Source organism: Pelodiscus sinensis, chromosome 10 (assembly GCF_052426305.1).
Source record: "Pelodiscus sinensis isolate ZL-2025 chromosome 10, ASM5242630v1, whole genome shotgun sequence".
NCBI lineage: Eukaryota > Metazoa > Chordata > Testudines > Trionychidae > Pelodiscus > Pelodiscus sinensis.
This window is the reverse complement of record NC_143061.1, coordinates 43,728,015-43,744,223: the sequence shown is the minus strand read 5'-3', so window position 1 is coordinate 43,744,223 and position 16,209 is coordinate 43,728,015. Positions and strand designations below refer to the sequence as shown.

Sequence of the window (16,209 nt, the reverse complement as noted above, 5' to 3'; positions counted from 1 at the left end):
GGATTTTATTAGCCCCTAGAAGCTCAGCAGGCATGGCTGGCTCAGCATTTGGGTGGGAATCTTCCAGAGCCAGAGGCTGCGAGAAGTGTTGTTGATGGGTCAGTAGGTGGCACTCTTCACTGAGACAATATAGATCCCAGTTATGGTGCTGCCTTTGTAGGCTAAATGAAACCACTTAACACTAAAAATGAAATTTGCCCTGGTATAGAAAATAAAACTGTCATAGAAACTGCCCAATTTACTGAATAATCCATTTAAACAAATCAACAATAGACACAGTGCACTCTTTTGTTATTGTCAGATGCACAGGAATCGAATAATTTATTTTACTTTATAATGTGAGCTGTATCATGATCTGTTTTGGAAGTGTTTTTATAATCATTTTTTTTCTCAAGGCCAAACCTGTAAAATGGAACATGCCTCAAGTCACAGTTGATTTTGTCACAATAACAAATATGAAATGCCATTGTCTTTATCTCAAACTTCAATAGCAGTCTAGTAGTCATTAGACTTGTGGGCCAGCTGTGGCCAAAACCATTACGAGTTAGTTATGACTGGAAGTTGCTATAATTTGATGCAGGGCAGTGTGATATACTGGACTGGGCAACCGAACTGAAGCTGGGGATCTGTTCTTGCCTCTGCCACTGACCTACAGTATAAATTTGTGCAAGTCACACCACCTCTCTGGACCTCTTTTACCCTTCCATCTCTTGTCTAGTCAGATTGTGTGCTCTTTCTGCAGCAACAGTCTCCTATTTGTCAATGCTTGTCACAAAGGGGGCATTGACAAATAAACTGCTTAAGATAGTTAAGACCAAAGCAGACTGTGAAGAGCTTCAAAAAGATCTCATCAAACTATGTGATTGGGCAACAAAATGGTAAATGAAATTTAATGTCAATAAATGTAAAGTAATGCACATTGGAAAAAATCATCCCAACTATACATACAATATGATGGGGACTAATTTAGCCATAACTTACTTAAGAGAGAGATCTTGGAGTCATTGTGGATAGTTCTCTGAAAACATCCCCTCAATGTGCAGTGGCAGTCAAAAAGGAAACAGAATATTAGGAATCATTAAAAAAAGGGATAGAGAATAAGAGAGAATATCTTATTGCCTCTATGTAAAACCATGGTACACCCACATCTTGAATACTATGTAGAATATATCTTTAAAAAAATATACAGCCTCTTCGCGACTTATGAACTGGTTACGGACCAAGCAATTGGTCATAACTCAGTTCGTTCGTAAGTCAGATCCCATAGAGTTACACGCGACCGCGCTGTTTGTAAGCGCGGATGGCGTTTGTAACTCGGGGTCCGACATTTATGACAGCTTTGCTCGTAAGTTGACCATTCGCAACTCCGGGACCGGCTGTATTGGCATCGGAAAAGGTTCAGAAAAGGGCAACAAAAATGATTAGGGATTTGGAACAGGTCCCATATGAAGAGAGATTTCAAAGACTTGGACTTTTCAGCTTAGAAAAGAGGAGACTAAGGGATATGATACAGGTCTATAAAATCATGACTAGTATGGAAAAAGTGAATAAAGAAAAGTTATTTACTTCTTTCCATAAGAACTAAGGGTCACCAAATGCAATTAATAGATATCAGGTTTAAAGCAAACAAAAGGAAGGTTTTCTTCAAGCATCACACAGTCAACCTGTGGAACTCCTTGCCAGAGGATGTTGTGAAGACCAGGACTTTAACAGGGTTCAAAAAAGAACTAGACAAATTCATGGAGGGTAGGCCCATCAATCGCTATTAGCCAGGTCGATAGGAATGGCATCCCAAACCTCTGTTTGTCAGAGGTTGGAAATGGATGACAAGAGAGGGATAACTTATGATTTCCTGTTCTGTTCACTCCCTCTGGGGCATCTGGCATTGGCCACTCAGAAGACAGGATACTAGTCTAGATCAACTTTTGGTCTTACCCAGTATGGCCTTTTGTTATGTTCTTATATTCTTATGCTTTTGGCTGAGCTTGCTAGGGCCTACTCTAGTTTAAGTACTAATCATAAAGATGATTGATTAGTGGTTAGCTATATGTGAAATGAGTTGGTGCTGTCATTTCAGGTCCATGTCATATCACAATCCAGCACCACACTTATTGACAATGGACTGTGTAATTGTCAGTTGCCAAAGTGGCTAAGAATTGAATCAACATGGAGCTGGAACTACATTCCCAATCTCTAGAATTGAGTCCTTCTGAGCAGGGTTGAGGCATGCTGCCTTCTAGAACAAAGCTTGGCTACAGTCATGTACTATTAAGAGGAAGATGCCTGTGCCAGTGTGCATATCTGACTTATTTTTAAGTACTGTAAATAAATTCACCCCTTCCTGATCTCGGTGCAGCACCTTTCACAAGCTCTAAGAAACTGGTAAATGAACCAAGGAACCTGCAGTATTTTAAGGACTGGGTAATAATTAACTTCTGCCATGGAAAGGAGCAAGGTGATTACTTAGTTATGGGAATTATTCAAAATATCTATATTTTCAGATGGTCAGCTTCTAATAGAGTTCTGAAGGCCTGATATTCTTCTTAATGCCTTTTTTCTTTATTTTTTAGAAAGGATTCACACCATTGACTGACTCTTGGGCTGTGTCCAGACTCAGGGTTTTTTTCAGGAAAAGTAGCCTTTTTCTGAAAAAACTTCACCTGCGTCTAGACTGCAGCCGCGTTCTTTCGAAATTAAATCGAAAGAATGCGGCTTTTCTTTCGACGGCGGTAAACCTTATTTCACGAGGAAGAACGCCTTCTTTCGAAAGTGCTTCTTTCGAAAGAAGGCGTTCTTGAATGTAAATAGGGCTTCTTCGAAAGAGAGCATCCAGACTCACTGGGTGCTTTCTTTCGAAAAAGTGGCTTGCTCTTTCGAAAGTTCCGCATGCAGTCCAGACGCTCTCTTTCGAAAGTATCTTTCGAAAGAGCCTCTTTCGAAAGAGGCTTGCAGTCTAGACATAGCCTTGGTTTGCAGTACTGGCCAGCAATAGGAGAATTAGGCTTTTTCCATGATAACATTGTTGCACACTTTAAAAAAAGATAAATGTTTATATTAAGGTATTAAGTAGTGCAGATCAAAAATAGAAATGATACAAGAATGCTTATATGTTTTTATTTTCCAAGTAATGTTTGGTGTTAATCAATCATGTGTTTGAATAATGAACAGAAGTTGACATCTCAGATGGAGTCAAGATGAATGGATTTCACTCTTCAAATTTTGTTTATCTATTTTTAGGGCAGTGGTCCATATCCAGGTGAAGGATTCTAATGAGTTTGCACCTACCTTCAAGGAGACCTCATATAAGGCTACAGTGACAGAGGGAAAGATCTATGACAGTATATTGCAGGTGGAAGCCATGGATGAGGACTGTTCTCCACAGTTCAGCCAGATATGCAATTATGAAATTGTCACAACGGATGTTCCTTTTGCCATTGACAGAAACGGTTAGTACTGAGCAAGATACAATTAGGAATTTTGGGCCATGCTTTCAGCTGGTCTATATTAGTTTAGCACCAGTAATTTCTGCTGACTGTGGGTCCTGTGGGCAATGGATTTCTAAAATCCTAGTTAGAATGTTCCAAGAAGGATGAGCAATTTATCGCACAAGCCATCAATCCTCTTACAATTGGAATTTAATCCAAGGTGTTTATGAAGGCTAAAATGGTTTTAATGTGCCTTAATACTTTAGGCTCATAAATCCCATTTTCAAATACACTTAAAGGTTCCTTTGAAAATATTGCCCACAGTGCCTATTTCCTTGGCATGTAAGGCTCTGCTTCAGTAAATTACTTAACTATATGCCAAACTTTAAGCATGGCAACAATATCACCAAGGACAAGGGGAGCAGTCATTTGCTTAAAAATTGTCCCACACTCAAGAACTCTGCTAAATGCTGCCTAGAGCATCTCCTCCCAATGTTTCTGATAGCCCAGATTTTCCTGGAGTGGATCAGCAGGAAGAATAACGAATATACCTCGCTACTGGTGGGCCTCGTGTTTGGACTTGCATAGTAACCAGGAACAAAGACTGTGCTGGGCAAGTACTCACTCATCCTCTAGTCTCAGGTTCAGCATGGCTTCTTCGTACATGTTTGCTGATATAGAAACAGGACTTTGAAAACATTTCTTAGCGTTTTCTAAAAAACAAAGTGAATGGAAGTCGGTGCAGTAATCTTTAATCAGAGTGCTAGAATAGGGGATTTTATGCAGTAGGGTAGGCATGTACAGTAGGGGATTTTATACAGTTCCCTCCAACTCTGCAGAAATATCAGATTTCTATTTTCCTAGTTTGGGATATTATTAAATAATTTAGTAATAATAATATATGAAATAATATCGATTTTAGCTGTTATCTTTCAAGAGTGGCTGTGTGGTGCTTGGATGGCTGGGTGAAAAAGGCAAAATGTCGGCATTGTTGGGTCATGTGACGGGGGTGCAGGCCAGACAGTGAGCTCGAATGGACAGTAGAGCAGTACTGAGCTGGGGATCCCTCCTGTCCACAGGCACATGGCATGTTACAGTGGAAGAGCTGTTTAAAAGGTCTTGGGAGGCAAGAGGAGGGGGGAATGTGGCACTATGAAGCAAAGCTGAGGGCTTTGCCGAGGCTGGCAATGGCTTTGTGAACACTGCTCTAGTAGCAGAGACTGGAATCTACCCTTCCACTCTTTTTGGCAGTTGAAAGCCCCAAGAGAGTTGACTAGCTGAGCAGGGCACTAAGGGTGTGTCTAAACCATGCTCGTGGGGCTTGGGCTGCAGGGCTAAAAATGTCTGTGTAGGGATTTGGGCTTAGGGTAGAGCCCACATCCTCAGATTCTGGAGCCATTTGTACAGTGGGATATTGAGAGCCTTTGACCCAAAATGACCCTGTAGACGATGGAAATCATTTCTAGACAGGGGATACAGCAGCCATCCCCCACCCCCTTGCACCACTAGTTCTAGCACCGATTGCCCACTCTTTATTTAGCTTTAAATAAGATCCATGTGGTATCTGCAGCTGTGCTCATTAGGCTGTGCTCTGCTGATTAAGATTTTACACACAGTTTTGTTTAATGTACAAACTGTGTCCAGATAGTTTAGCTCTAATGGATGAACCTGTTGTCATGCTTTATGAAAGGGAAGAGTATTTCACATTTTTAGTGTAAGCAGGGAGGGGACATTTTGTTTAGAAGCTATTATTTTTGGACCAGATCCAAAGCTCATTGTAACCAGTGGAAATGTTTTCCTTGAATACAATGAACTTTGGCTTAGACCCAAAGAATCAAAATCTATATATTGTACTTAGCTCAAAAATATAGGCATTGTGCAAGAAAGACATATTGCAATCAAGGAAGTGCAATCTCCCCTCCCCTCAAAAGTATAAAAAAAATCCCATAGCTCTTGGGTGGGTTACAATGTTAAGGTTGCCAGGCAATATATAGCAGCTTGAACATTTATTGCAAAGGATTCACTTTTAAACAGGCTTAGTATCATGTACCTGGACTAATTCAATAAATGTTTTAATATTTGGTTTCCATAAAAAAATCATTGTTTTGCTTTTATAATGGAGAAAATGTGTGTTCTGTGCACTAATAAGGAGAAATTGGGGCAAGAAACCACCACCCGCCACAAAATCAAGTGTCAGCTTTGTCTGATCAGCAGCACCAATTCTAATACGTCTCAGAGGGATAGGTAGGAGTCCTGTGGCACCTTAAAGACTTACACATTTATTTGGGTATCAGCTTCCATAGGCAAAGACCCACTTCATCAGAAATTTGCATCTGACAAAGTGGGTCTTTGCCCACAAAAACTCATGATCAAATTAATCTGTTAATCTTTAAGGTACCACAATGTTAAGAAAATGGACTTTTTTGTTCATACGGAATTTAATTTCATCAGGAATGAACTACTAAAATCGTTTAACAGTAAGGAGCAAATTTATGCATTTCTTTTCAAAGCTCTGGCACTGAAGGCTCTGACACTGTTTAAAAACCAGATTGTGGCGTACAGTTAAGTAGAGTTTTCCTTGTAGTACGGAACTTCAATGACCAGTTCAATAGTTACTACTTTACGATAAAATTAGACAATACAGGCAGTCCCCGGGTTACGTACAAGATAGGGACTGCAGGTTTGTTCTTAAGTTGAATCTGTATGTAAGTCGGAACTGGCATCCAGATTTAGCCGCTGCTGAAACTGACCAGCGGCTGACTACAGGAAGCCCGAGACAGAGTTGCTCTGCCCCGGGCTTCCTGGAATCAGCTGCTGATCAGTTTCAACAGGCTGAATCTGGACGCCAGTTCTTACATACAGATTCAACTTAAGAACCCCAGGCGTCCCCAAGTCAGCTGCTGCTAAAACTGATCAGTGGCTGATTCCAGGAAGCCCGGGGCAGAGCAACCCTGCCTCGGGCTTCCTGTAGTCAGCGCTGGTCAGTTTCAGCAGCGGCTGACTTGGGGACGCCTGGGGCAGAGCAGCTTGGGTGCTGCTGGGTTGGACCAACCCAGCAGCACCCAAGCTGCTCTGCCCTAGGCGTCCTGATTCAGCTGCTGCTGAAACTGACCAGCAGTGGCTGAATCAGGACGCCTGGGGCAGAGCAGCTGGTGTGTTGCTGGGTTGGTCCAGTAGCGCCCAGAGCGGCGCTACGGGACCAACCGGCAGCGCCCCAGCTGCTGTACCACAGGCGTCCGGAGCAAAGCCGTAGAGCACGGGGGCAACGGGACAGCCCAGACGCACCACGGCTGTCCTGCTGCCCGCGTGCTCTGCGGCTTTGCTCCCCGTCTCCCTGGTCTGCTGGTCTGCTGGAGACCAGCAGACCAGGGAGACGTGGAGAAAGCCACGGAGCACGCGGGCAGCGGACAGCCCAGACGCGCCACGGCTGTCCCGCTGCCGGCGTCCTCAGAGGCTTTGCTCCCCGTCTCTTCAGCAGACGAGGGAGACGCGGAGCAAACCCCGTTCGTAACTGCGGATCTGACGTAAGTCGGATCCACATGACTCGGGGACTGCCTGTATTTCTAACACTGAAGTTCTAAGGCAAAGATCTGTCACAATATAAGTTTTTAACAGACCCGCTTGGGCAAGTTACTTCACTTCTTTGGCTTTATCTGCGTTAGAGCTAGGGGTGTGATTCCCAGCTCGTGCAGACATACTTGTGCCAGTTCTCATCAAGCCAGCACACTAAAAAGAGTAATAGAGCTGCAGCAGCATGCAGAGTGGCAGTAGGAAACTGAGCCAGTTGCCCTGAGTACAAACCTGCCTGAACCCTGGGGTGCATATTTGAGGTAGTTAGTCTATGCCACCACCCCTGTGCTACCACAGCTACACTACTGCTATTCATGCACTAGCTCGATGACGGCTAATACAAGTATTTCTGCAGCAGCTGGGAATCCCACCCTGAAGCTTGTACCATAGAAATAGCCTCTGATTTTGTGAGGCATTTTCAGATCTTTAGATGAAAATTGCTATAAAAGATGATGATTTAGAAAGCTCTGTGGCTTGTGGCTGCCTGCTGACTTGTTTGTTATTTTGGTCCTCCTCTCCTCTGGTCTTGAGGAGAATTTAGAATATGGGCTGTCAATAGAAGATGAGAACTTAGTGTTAAATCATCATGAATTCTGTGTGTGTTTTAAATCATACACTATGGTCACTGCCATTAAAGAGTCCTGCTTCCTCACCAGGCATTATTTTAATACTTAGAGTGACCAGATAGAAAGTGTGAAAATTCTGGACAGTGGTTCCGGAGGAGGGGGGGTAGGCACTATATAAATAAAAGTCACAAATATCAGTACAGGCAGTCCCCGACTTACGCAGATCCGACTTGTGTCGGATCCGCACTTACGAACGGGGCTTTTCTCGCCCCGGAGATCGCGGGCGGCAGGACCGCCCAGAGTGCAGCGGTCCCACCACCGCATCCTGCGGGGCGAAAAAAGCTGCTCCGGGTCTCCCTGGTGTGCTGGGGGGGACTCCCCAGCACAACAGGGAGACAGGAGCAAAGCCGCAGAGGCGGCGGGACCTCTGCGCCTCCGCCGCTTTGCTCGGGTCTCCCTGGTCTGCTGGGGGAGGAGGGAGCGCAGCTAGTGCGCCCCCCCTCAGCAGACCAGGCTTTTGTTGTGGGACGCCTGGGGTAGAGCAGCTGGGGTGCTGCCGGGTTGGTCCTGGGGACCTACTGGGCAGCGCCCCAGCTGTTCTGTCCCAGGAGTCCAGATTCAGCCGCTGTTGAAACTGATCAGCATCTGATTCCAGGAAGCCGGGGGCAGAGCCTAGGGCTTCCTGTAGTCAGTCGCTGATCAGTTTCAGCAGTGGCTGAATCTGGAGCCAGTTCCGACTTACATACAAATTCAACTTAAGAACAAACCTATAGTCCTTATCTTGTACGTAACCCATGGACTGCCTGTACTGTTCCCAACAAATCAGGACATCAAGTAACTCTGCTAAATAATCCAGGGGGCAGCCAGATGCAGCCTCCCAGAGCCCTTTACTGTAGAGAGGCTGGAAAGAGACTTAAAACGTGAAGCTTAGCCCCTACTCCGCAGGACAGATGGTAGAGGTGAGAAGCACCTTTTGCCCTCCATAGGAGTAATGAACTGCTGTTGTACAGCTCACTCACTCCCTGCCAACACAGCAGCATGAATAAAACTCAAGAGGCAATTCTGGTGCATCAGGTATGAAAACACAGAAATTGCCCTAGTTGATTAGATCAGTCATAGGTGCCAACTCCAGGGGTTGAAGTACCCACAGGAAACAACAGTGGGTGCTCAGCACACACTGGCAGCCCTGCTGAGCAGTGTCTCTCCGTCTTTCCCATCGCCTGCTGAGATCAGCTGTTCAGAGGCTGAAAGAGGCTCTGGAGGGAGATGTGGAGGGAAGGCAGGGTGTTCTCAAAGAAGGGGAGATGTGGTGGATCAGGCAGAATCATGGTGGGTATGGGGTCTTGAAGGAAGGAGGGGGGGCAGAGCCAGAGGCAGAGGAGGGATTGAGCACCATCAGGGAAAGTGGAAAATCAGTGCTTCTGAGATCAGTGGTCTGGTTCATTCAGTGTCCTGTCATCAACAGTGGCTTGCACCAGTTATTTCAAAAAAGGTGCAATAGCGCCCCTAACGTGCAGTTATGGGTTAACCTGTCCACAAGGAAAATTTCCAAAAATAGTTTTCAGTACTTGACCCTTAATAGTTGGAGGCTGGATTATGACCTGAAGCAAGAGGGTTTAAATCCTTATTTATTTTTAATATGTATTATTATAGCTCTGGGTATTCTTATTGCCTACATAAATGTTTAATTCCTTCTCTGAATCTTCCTTGGGGCTGGGCCTCAATGGTTTATTGTGTCAATGAGTTCCATGAGCTCTCTGCAGGACATGTGAGAAAAGTATTTACTTCTATCAGGTTTCAGTTTCCTTCCCTTTAGATTCATTGACTATCCCTGTGTTTGTATAGGATGAGACAGAAATAACAGAAATTCCCATTGTGTCATCTGGAAACTGTTTATTGTTTTGTCTGTTTATAATGTTTCCCCTTTGTTTATAAAAAAAATCATTGATTAAATTTTAAAATGGCAATGGAACATTAAGCTACAAATAGCCTATGTAACAGAAACACAGAGAATAATTACATCAGTAAACTATCCAGTAATATGTAGAAGACATTCAAATGACCTCTAAAACAAAAACAAAAAAAATCAGAATCTTAAAAGTACAAATCTTAGAAGACTGCAGTGAAATACAATTTTTAGATGATAACAGTGTTCTGTGATTTATAAATCATTATAATGTATTTGTACTTCATTATAGCTATCATCCCAAGCAAATTCCTGTAGGCTGCTAATGCTGATTTAACCTACCTCACTGTCTTGAGAATTATCTCCACATATCATGGAGTAAAACAATGGTATTGTGAATAGAAGAAGCATACACAAAGCAATATGCAGGAATGCCTATCTTGTAGAGCTGGAAGGGACCTTGAGAGATCATTGAGTCCCAGTCCCTTGCACCCACAGTAGGACAAAGTACCATCCACAATAGATTTGCCCCAGATCCCTAAATGGCCCCCTCAAGGACTGAACTCAGAACCCTAAATTTAGCAGGCCACTGCTCAAAACACTGAGATATCCTTGCCCCCTGTCTGTCTGCTGGAAGATGGTGTTACATATGGCAGAGAGCAGGGGAGGCCAATGGACTTCACTTTAGATGAGGTTTGTAAAGCTGTGTTTACAATGAAGAGTAGCTAGAGCGTACCCTTCCTGAGTAGTATTGGATGGTTGATTTGGAAGAAACCAGATATTTTATTTATGGACAGAACCTGTAAGAAAAAATGGATTAGTGCTAATAAGATAGTTGAGGTATAATTTGAGATGAGGGTGCGAAAGTAAGTTACCAAGCTATTTTTTGAATCAGAGAGTGGTCAGAAAAAGCTCAGTTTGACTTTTTACACAGGTTACTGACCAAGTGAGGAACAATTAACCAGAGAGGGCTGTTGGCTGGATAATGAGCTTGCCTACTTTGTAGGAGTTTTTTGAAGGCTTAATTAAGATGCATCATTTGGAAAATATATACTCTTAGGCTACATCTACACTGGCATGATCTTGCACAAGAACTCTTTTGTGGAAGAATTCTTGTGCAAAAACTCTTCCAGAAGAGAGCGTCTATACTGGCATGTGCATTTGCGCAAGAGCTGTGCTTTTGCACAAGAGCATCCTTGCCAGTGTTGACGCTCTCCAGCGCAAGAAAGCTCTGATGGCCATTTTAACCATAGGGCTTTCTTGCGCAAGAAATTCATGTTGCCTGTCTACACTGGCCTCTTGAGCAAGAACAGTTGCGCAAGAGGGCTTATTCCTGAGTGGGAGCATCAGAGGTTTTGCGCAAGAAGCCCTGATTTCATACGTTAGAACGTCAGTGTACTTGCACAAGAACACGTGGCCAGCAGCCACTTTTGCACAAGATCGCACCAATGTAGACACAACCTTAGAGAAACATTAAAGAACCAGTGTAGCGCATTGCCCCAGGAGCAGATCAGGAATCAGAATGTGACTTGGTCACAAACATCTTTCCTGTTTTCCCCTGCTATGAAGGCAATGAAGAGAAAGCACCACACACCGGGGCTATGTCTACAATGCCCACTCTTGTGTAGAAAAATATGCAAATGAGGTGAAGCGTGGAATATCACTGTGCCTCATTTGCATAATTAATGAGGCTCCATTTTTGCACAATAGGCTTTTGCACAAAGAGGAGCTGTCACCATGGCACCACCTCTTGTGCATGAGCCATTCTTCCTGAAAAAATGTGGAAAAACGGCTCTTGCGCAAGAGAGGTTTTTTGCTTAAAAGCCTCTTGCACAAAAACGGAGCATCATTAATTATGCAAATAAAGCACGGCATTATTCCATGCTTTGCCTCATTTGCATATTTTTTGTGCAAAGTGGGCGCAGTATAGACATAGCTCAGATGCAGGAATTAGAGCTCTAATCCTACACTTGCCATGCTACAATACATGCTGTTGTTTGTGCTTGGAAATGATTGAATGTCTGGGCCAAAACAGCACTTCCATATAGGTCTCTTGAAAACCCTGTTTGTGTGTTCTGCCCGGTTATGAATGAAAAACTAAAGTCTAGGTTTGGAAATTGGCCATGTATGAATAGTAATTTGGGGGTTGGTTTTTCTCCTCAAATTTAAGCTAATGGAAAGAGCTAGCAAAGGCCAGCTCACACGAGGGAACCCTGCCTTCTCTGCAACTTTGAAAATCAAATCCCTTTGTTAGGTGCATAAACACCATGGCTATGTCTAGACTGGCATGATTTTCCACAAATCATAGAATCATAGAATCATAGAATCATAGGACTGGAAGGGACCTCGAGAGGTCATCGAGTCCAGCCCCCCGCCCTCAAGGCAGGACCAAGCTCCACCTACACCATCCCTGACAGATGTCTATCTAACCTGTTCTTAAATATCTCCAGAGAGGGAGATTCCACCACCTCCCTTGGCAATTTATTCCAATATTTGACCACCCTGACAGTTAGGAATTTTTTCCTAATGTCCAATCTAAACCTCCCCTGCTGCACTTTAAGCCCATTACTCCTTGTCCTGTCCTCAGAAACCAAGAGGAACAAATTTTCGCCTTCCTCCTTGTGACACCCTTTTAGATATTTGAAAACCGCTATCATGTCCCCCCTTAATCTTCTTTTTTCCAAACTAAACAAGCCCAGTTCATGAAGCCTGGCTTCATAGGTCATGTTCTCTAGACCTTTAATCATTCTTGTCGCTCTTCTCTGTACCCTTTCCAATTTCTCCACATCTTTCTTGAAATGTGGCGCCCAGAACTGGACACAGTACTCCAGCTGAGGCCTAACTAGTGCAGAGTAGAGCGGCAGAATGACTTCACGAGTTTTGCTTACAACACACCTGTTGATACAACCTAGAATCATATTTGCTTTTTTTGCAACAGCATCACACTGTTGACTCATATTCAACTTGTGGTCCACTATGACCCCTAGATCCCTTTCCGCCATGCTCCTTCCTAGACAGTCGCTTCCCATCTTGTATGTATGGAACTGATTGTTCCTTCCTAAGTGGAGCACTTTGCATTTCTCTTTATTAAACCTCATCCTGTTTACCTCTGACCATTTCTCTAACTTGCTAAGGTCATTTTGAATTATGTCCCTATCCTCCAAAGAAGTCGCAACCCCACCCAGTTTGGTATCATCTGCAAACTTAATAAGAGTACTCTCTATCCCAATATCTACATCATTGATGAAGATATTGAACAGTACGGGTCCCAAAACAGACCCTTGAGGAACTCCACTTGTTATCCCTTTCCAGCAGGATTTAGAACCGTTAACAACAACTCTCTGACTACGGTTATCCAGCCAATTATGCACCCACCTTATCGTGGCCCTATCTAAGTTATATTTGCCTAGTTTATCAATAAGAATATCATGCGAGACCGTATCAAATGCCTTACTAAAGTCTAGGTATATGACATCCACCGCTTCTCCCTTATCCACAAGGCTCGTTATCTTATCAAAGAAAGCTATCAGATTAGTTTGGCATGACTTGTTCTTCACAAACCCATGCTGGCTATTCCCTATCACTTTATTACTTTCCAAGTGTTTGCATACGATTTCCTTAATTACCTGCTCCATTATCTTCCCTGGGACAGACGTTAAACTGACCGGTCTATAATTTCCTGGGTTGTTCTTATTCCCCTTTTTATAGATGGGCACAATATTTGCCCTTTTCCAGTCTTCTGGAATCTCCCCTGTCTGCCATGATTTTTCAAAGATCATAGCTAAAGGCTCAGATACCTCCTCTATCAGCTCCTTGAGTATCCTGGGATGCATTTCATCAGGACCTGGTGACTTGCTGACATCTAACTTTCCTAAGTGATTTTTAACTTGTTCTTTGTGTATCCTATCTTCTAAACTTACCCTCTCTCTGCTTGTATTCACTACGTTAGGCACACCTCCAGACTTCTCGGTGAAGACCGAAACAAAGAAGTCATTGAGCATCTCCGCCATTTCCAAGTTCCCTGTTACTGCTTCTCCCTCCTCACTAAGCAGTGGGCCTACCCTGTCCTTGGTCTTCCTCTTGCTTTTAATGTATTTATAAAAGGTCTTCTTGTTTCCCTTTATGCCTGTAGCTAGTTTGATCTCATTTTGTGCCTTTGCCTTTCTAATCTTGCCCCTGCATTCCCGTGTTGCTTGCCTATATTCATCCTTTGTTAGTTGTCCTAGTTTCCATTTTTTATATGACTCCTTTTTTATTTTGAGATCATGCAAGATCTCCTTGTTAAGCCAAGCTGGTCTTTTGCCATATTTTCTATCTTTCCTACACAGCGGAATTGTTTGCTTTTGGGCCCTTAACAACGTCCCTTTGAAATACTTCCAACTCTCCTCAGTTGTTTTTCCCTTCAGTCTTGCTTCCCATGGGACCTTACCTACAAGTTCTCTGAGCTTATCAAAATCTGCCTTCCTGAAATCCATAACCTCAATTGTGCTGGTCTCCCTTCTACCTTTCCTTAAGATCATGAACTCTATTATTTCGTGATCACTGTCCCCTATACTGTCTTCCACTTTCAAGTTCTCAACTAGTTCCTCCCTATTTGTTAAAACCAAATCCAGAACAGCTTCTCCTCTGGTAGCTTTTTCAACCTTCTGAAACAGAAAGTTGTCTCCAATGCAGTCCAGAAACTTATTGGATAGCCTGTGCCTCGCTGTGTTAGTTTCCCAACATATGTCTGGATAGTTGAAGTCTCCCATCACCACCAAATCTTGGGCTTTGGATAGTTTTGTTAATTGTTTAAAAAAGGCCTCATCCACCTCTTCCACCTGGCTAGGTGGCCTGTAGTAGACTCCTAGCATGATATCACCTTCGTTTTTTACCCCTTTTAGCTTAACCCAGAGACTCTCTACACAGCTATCTCCTACGTTCATCTCCACTTCAGTCCAAGTGTGTACATTTTTAATATACAAGGCAACCCCTCCTCCCTTTTTTCCCTGTCTGTCCTTCCTGAGCAAGCCGTACCCTTCCATACCAATATTCCAATCATGCGTCCCATCCCACCAGGTTTCTGTAATACCAATGATATCATAGTTGTATTTATTGGTTAGCAATTCCAGTTCTTCCTGCTTATTACCCATACTTCTCGCATTTGTATATAGGCATCTAAGATACTGATTTGATCTTGCCTCCCCGTTGTGCCCTGACCCTCCTTTCTCCTTGCCATTATAGGCCGTAGTCCCCCCCATTTCCAACCCATCTCCCAGTCCCGCACATTCAGCACTTACCTGTGGGCTTTGCTCACCTGCCCCCGACAAACCTAGTTTAAAGCCCTCCTCACAAGGTTAGCCAGTCTGTGTCCAAACAAGGCCTTCCCGCTCCTGGAAAGGTGAACTCCATCTCCGCCAAGCAGTCCTTCCTGGAAGAGCACCCCGTGATCAAGGAAGCCGAATCCCTCCTGGCGACACCATCGTCGCAGCCAGGCATTCACCTCCAGGATGCACCTCTCTCTGCCCGGGCCCCTACCTTTGACAGGAAGGATAGAAGAGAATACCACCTGCGCTCCAAACTCCTTCACCCGTACTCCCAAAGCCCTGTAGTCACACTTGATCCGCTCAGTGTCACACCTGGCAGTATCATTTGTGCCCACGTGGATGAGTAGCATGGGGTAGTAGTCAGAGGGCCGGATAATCCTCGACAATGCCTCCGTAACATCTCGGATACGGGCCCCTGGCAGACAGCATACCTCTCGAGATGAGCTGTCAGGGCGACAGATGGGTGCCTCCGTTCCCCTCAGAAGAGAGTCTCCAACCACCACTACTCTACGTTTCCTCCTCGCAGTGGTGGCAGGAGACTGCTCAACCTTGGTGGTGCAAGGCCTGGTCTCCTCCACTGTGGGGGGTGACTCCTTGTCTCCTGCTGAAAGTAAAGTGTAACGGTTATGTAACAACACAGTGGGAGGGTTAGGAGCAGGGGTGGAACACTGCCTGCTGCCGGAAGTAACCAGCTGCCAGTGCTCACCCTGCACCACCGCCTCCTCCATAAGTGGCTGGTCAACAGTCCCACATCCTAGGACAGTGACCTCCGTGGACTCCACAGGAATACTGTCCAGGAATTCCTCATGGCTTCGAATGCTCCTCAGCCTGGCCACCTCCTCCTGTAGCTCTCCCACCTGCTGCCTGAGAGATTCCACTAGCAGGCACCTTTCACAACGGTTGTCTCCCCCAGCCTGGAGATCACTCAGTGGGAATTGCAAGCCACAAATACAGCAAGACCACACCAGGACCTGGGTAGAGGCATCCATGCTCAGGTTCTCTGTCTGGATACAGGCACAGGTGGAGGAGACAGGAGAAGTACTGGCACAAGCGCTACAGGTCTTCATCACCATCAGTCACTCCCTCTTCAACTCCCCTGTCTGCAGTCCCCTGTCCGCTTCGCTCCCCTGGTCGCACTGCTCTGGCTTTTTAAAGCCTGCTTGCCTAGGTCAGGCCTGCCCCCTTCTGAGTCACACAGGGGAAGGCTGAGCCTGAGGCTAATCAGAGGCAATCAAGGGAACAATGGCAGGCTCTCAGTCCCAACTGCCACAGAAGCTGAAACTGAAACTGCTAGCACTCACCTGGAATCAGACTCAATTCACACCACTTCAAACTGTAAAATTCAAACAGTCAGGCACACACACACACTCACACCACAGCTTGTACTCTCACCGGGTAGCCTCTTCGGAGGTGGGGTCGCTTTGCTCTCCCTCTTC

At 44.6% G+C, this 16,209-nt stretch overlaps 1 protein-coding gene across 1 annotated transcript in view; it reads left to right on the top strand.

The window, feature by feature from the left end:
* CLSTN2 (calsyntenin 2) overlaps positions 1–16,209 on the top strand; it is an 824,440-nt gene that overhangs the window by 632,050 nt on the left and 176,181 nt on the right. The window contains exon 4 of the mRNA XM_075937529.2: positions 3,238–3,446. Within this exon, the coding sequence (XP_075793644.2) occupies positions 3,238–3,446 (209 nt within the window). The remainder of the gene's footprint in view (positions 1–3,237; positions 3,447–16,209) is intronic.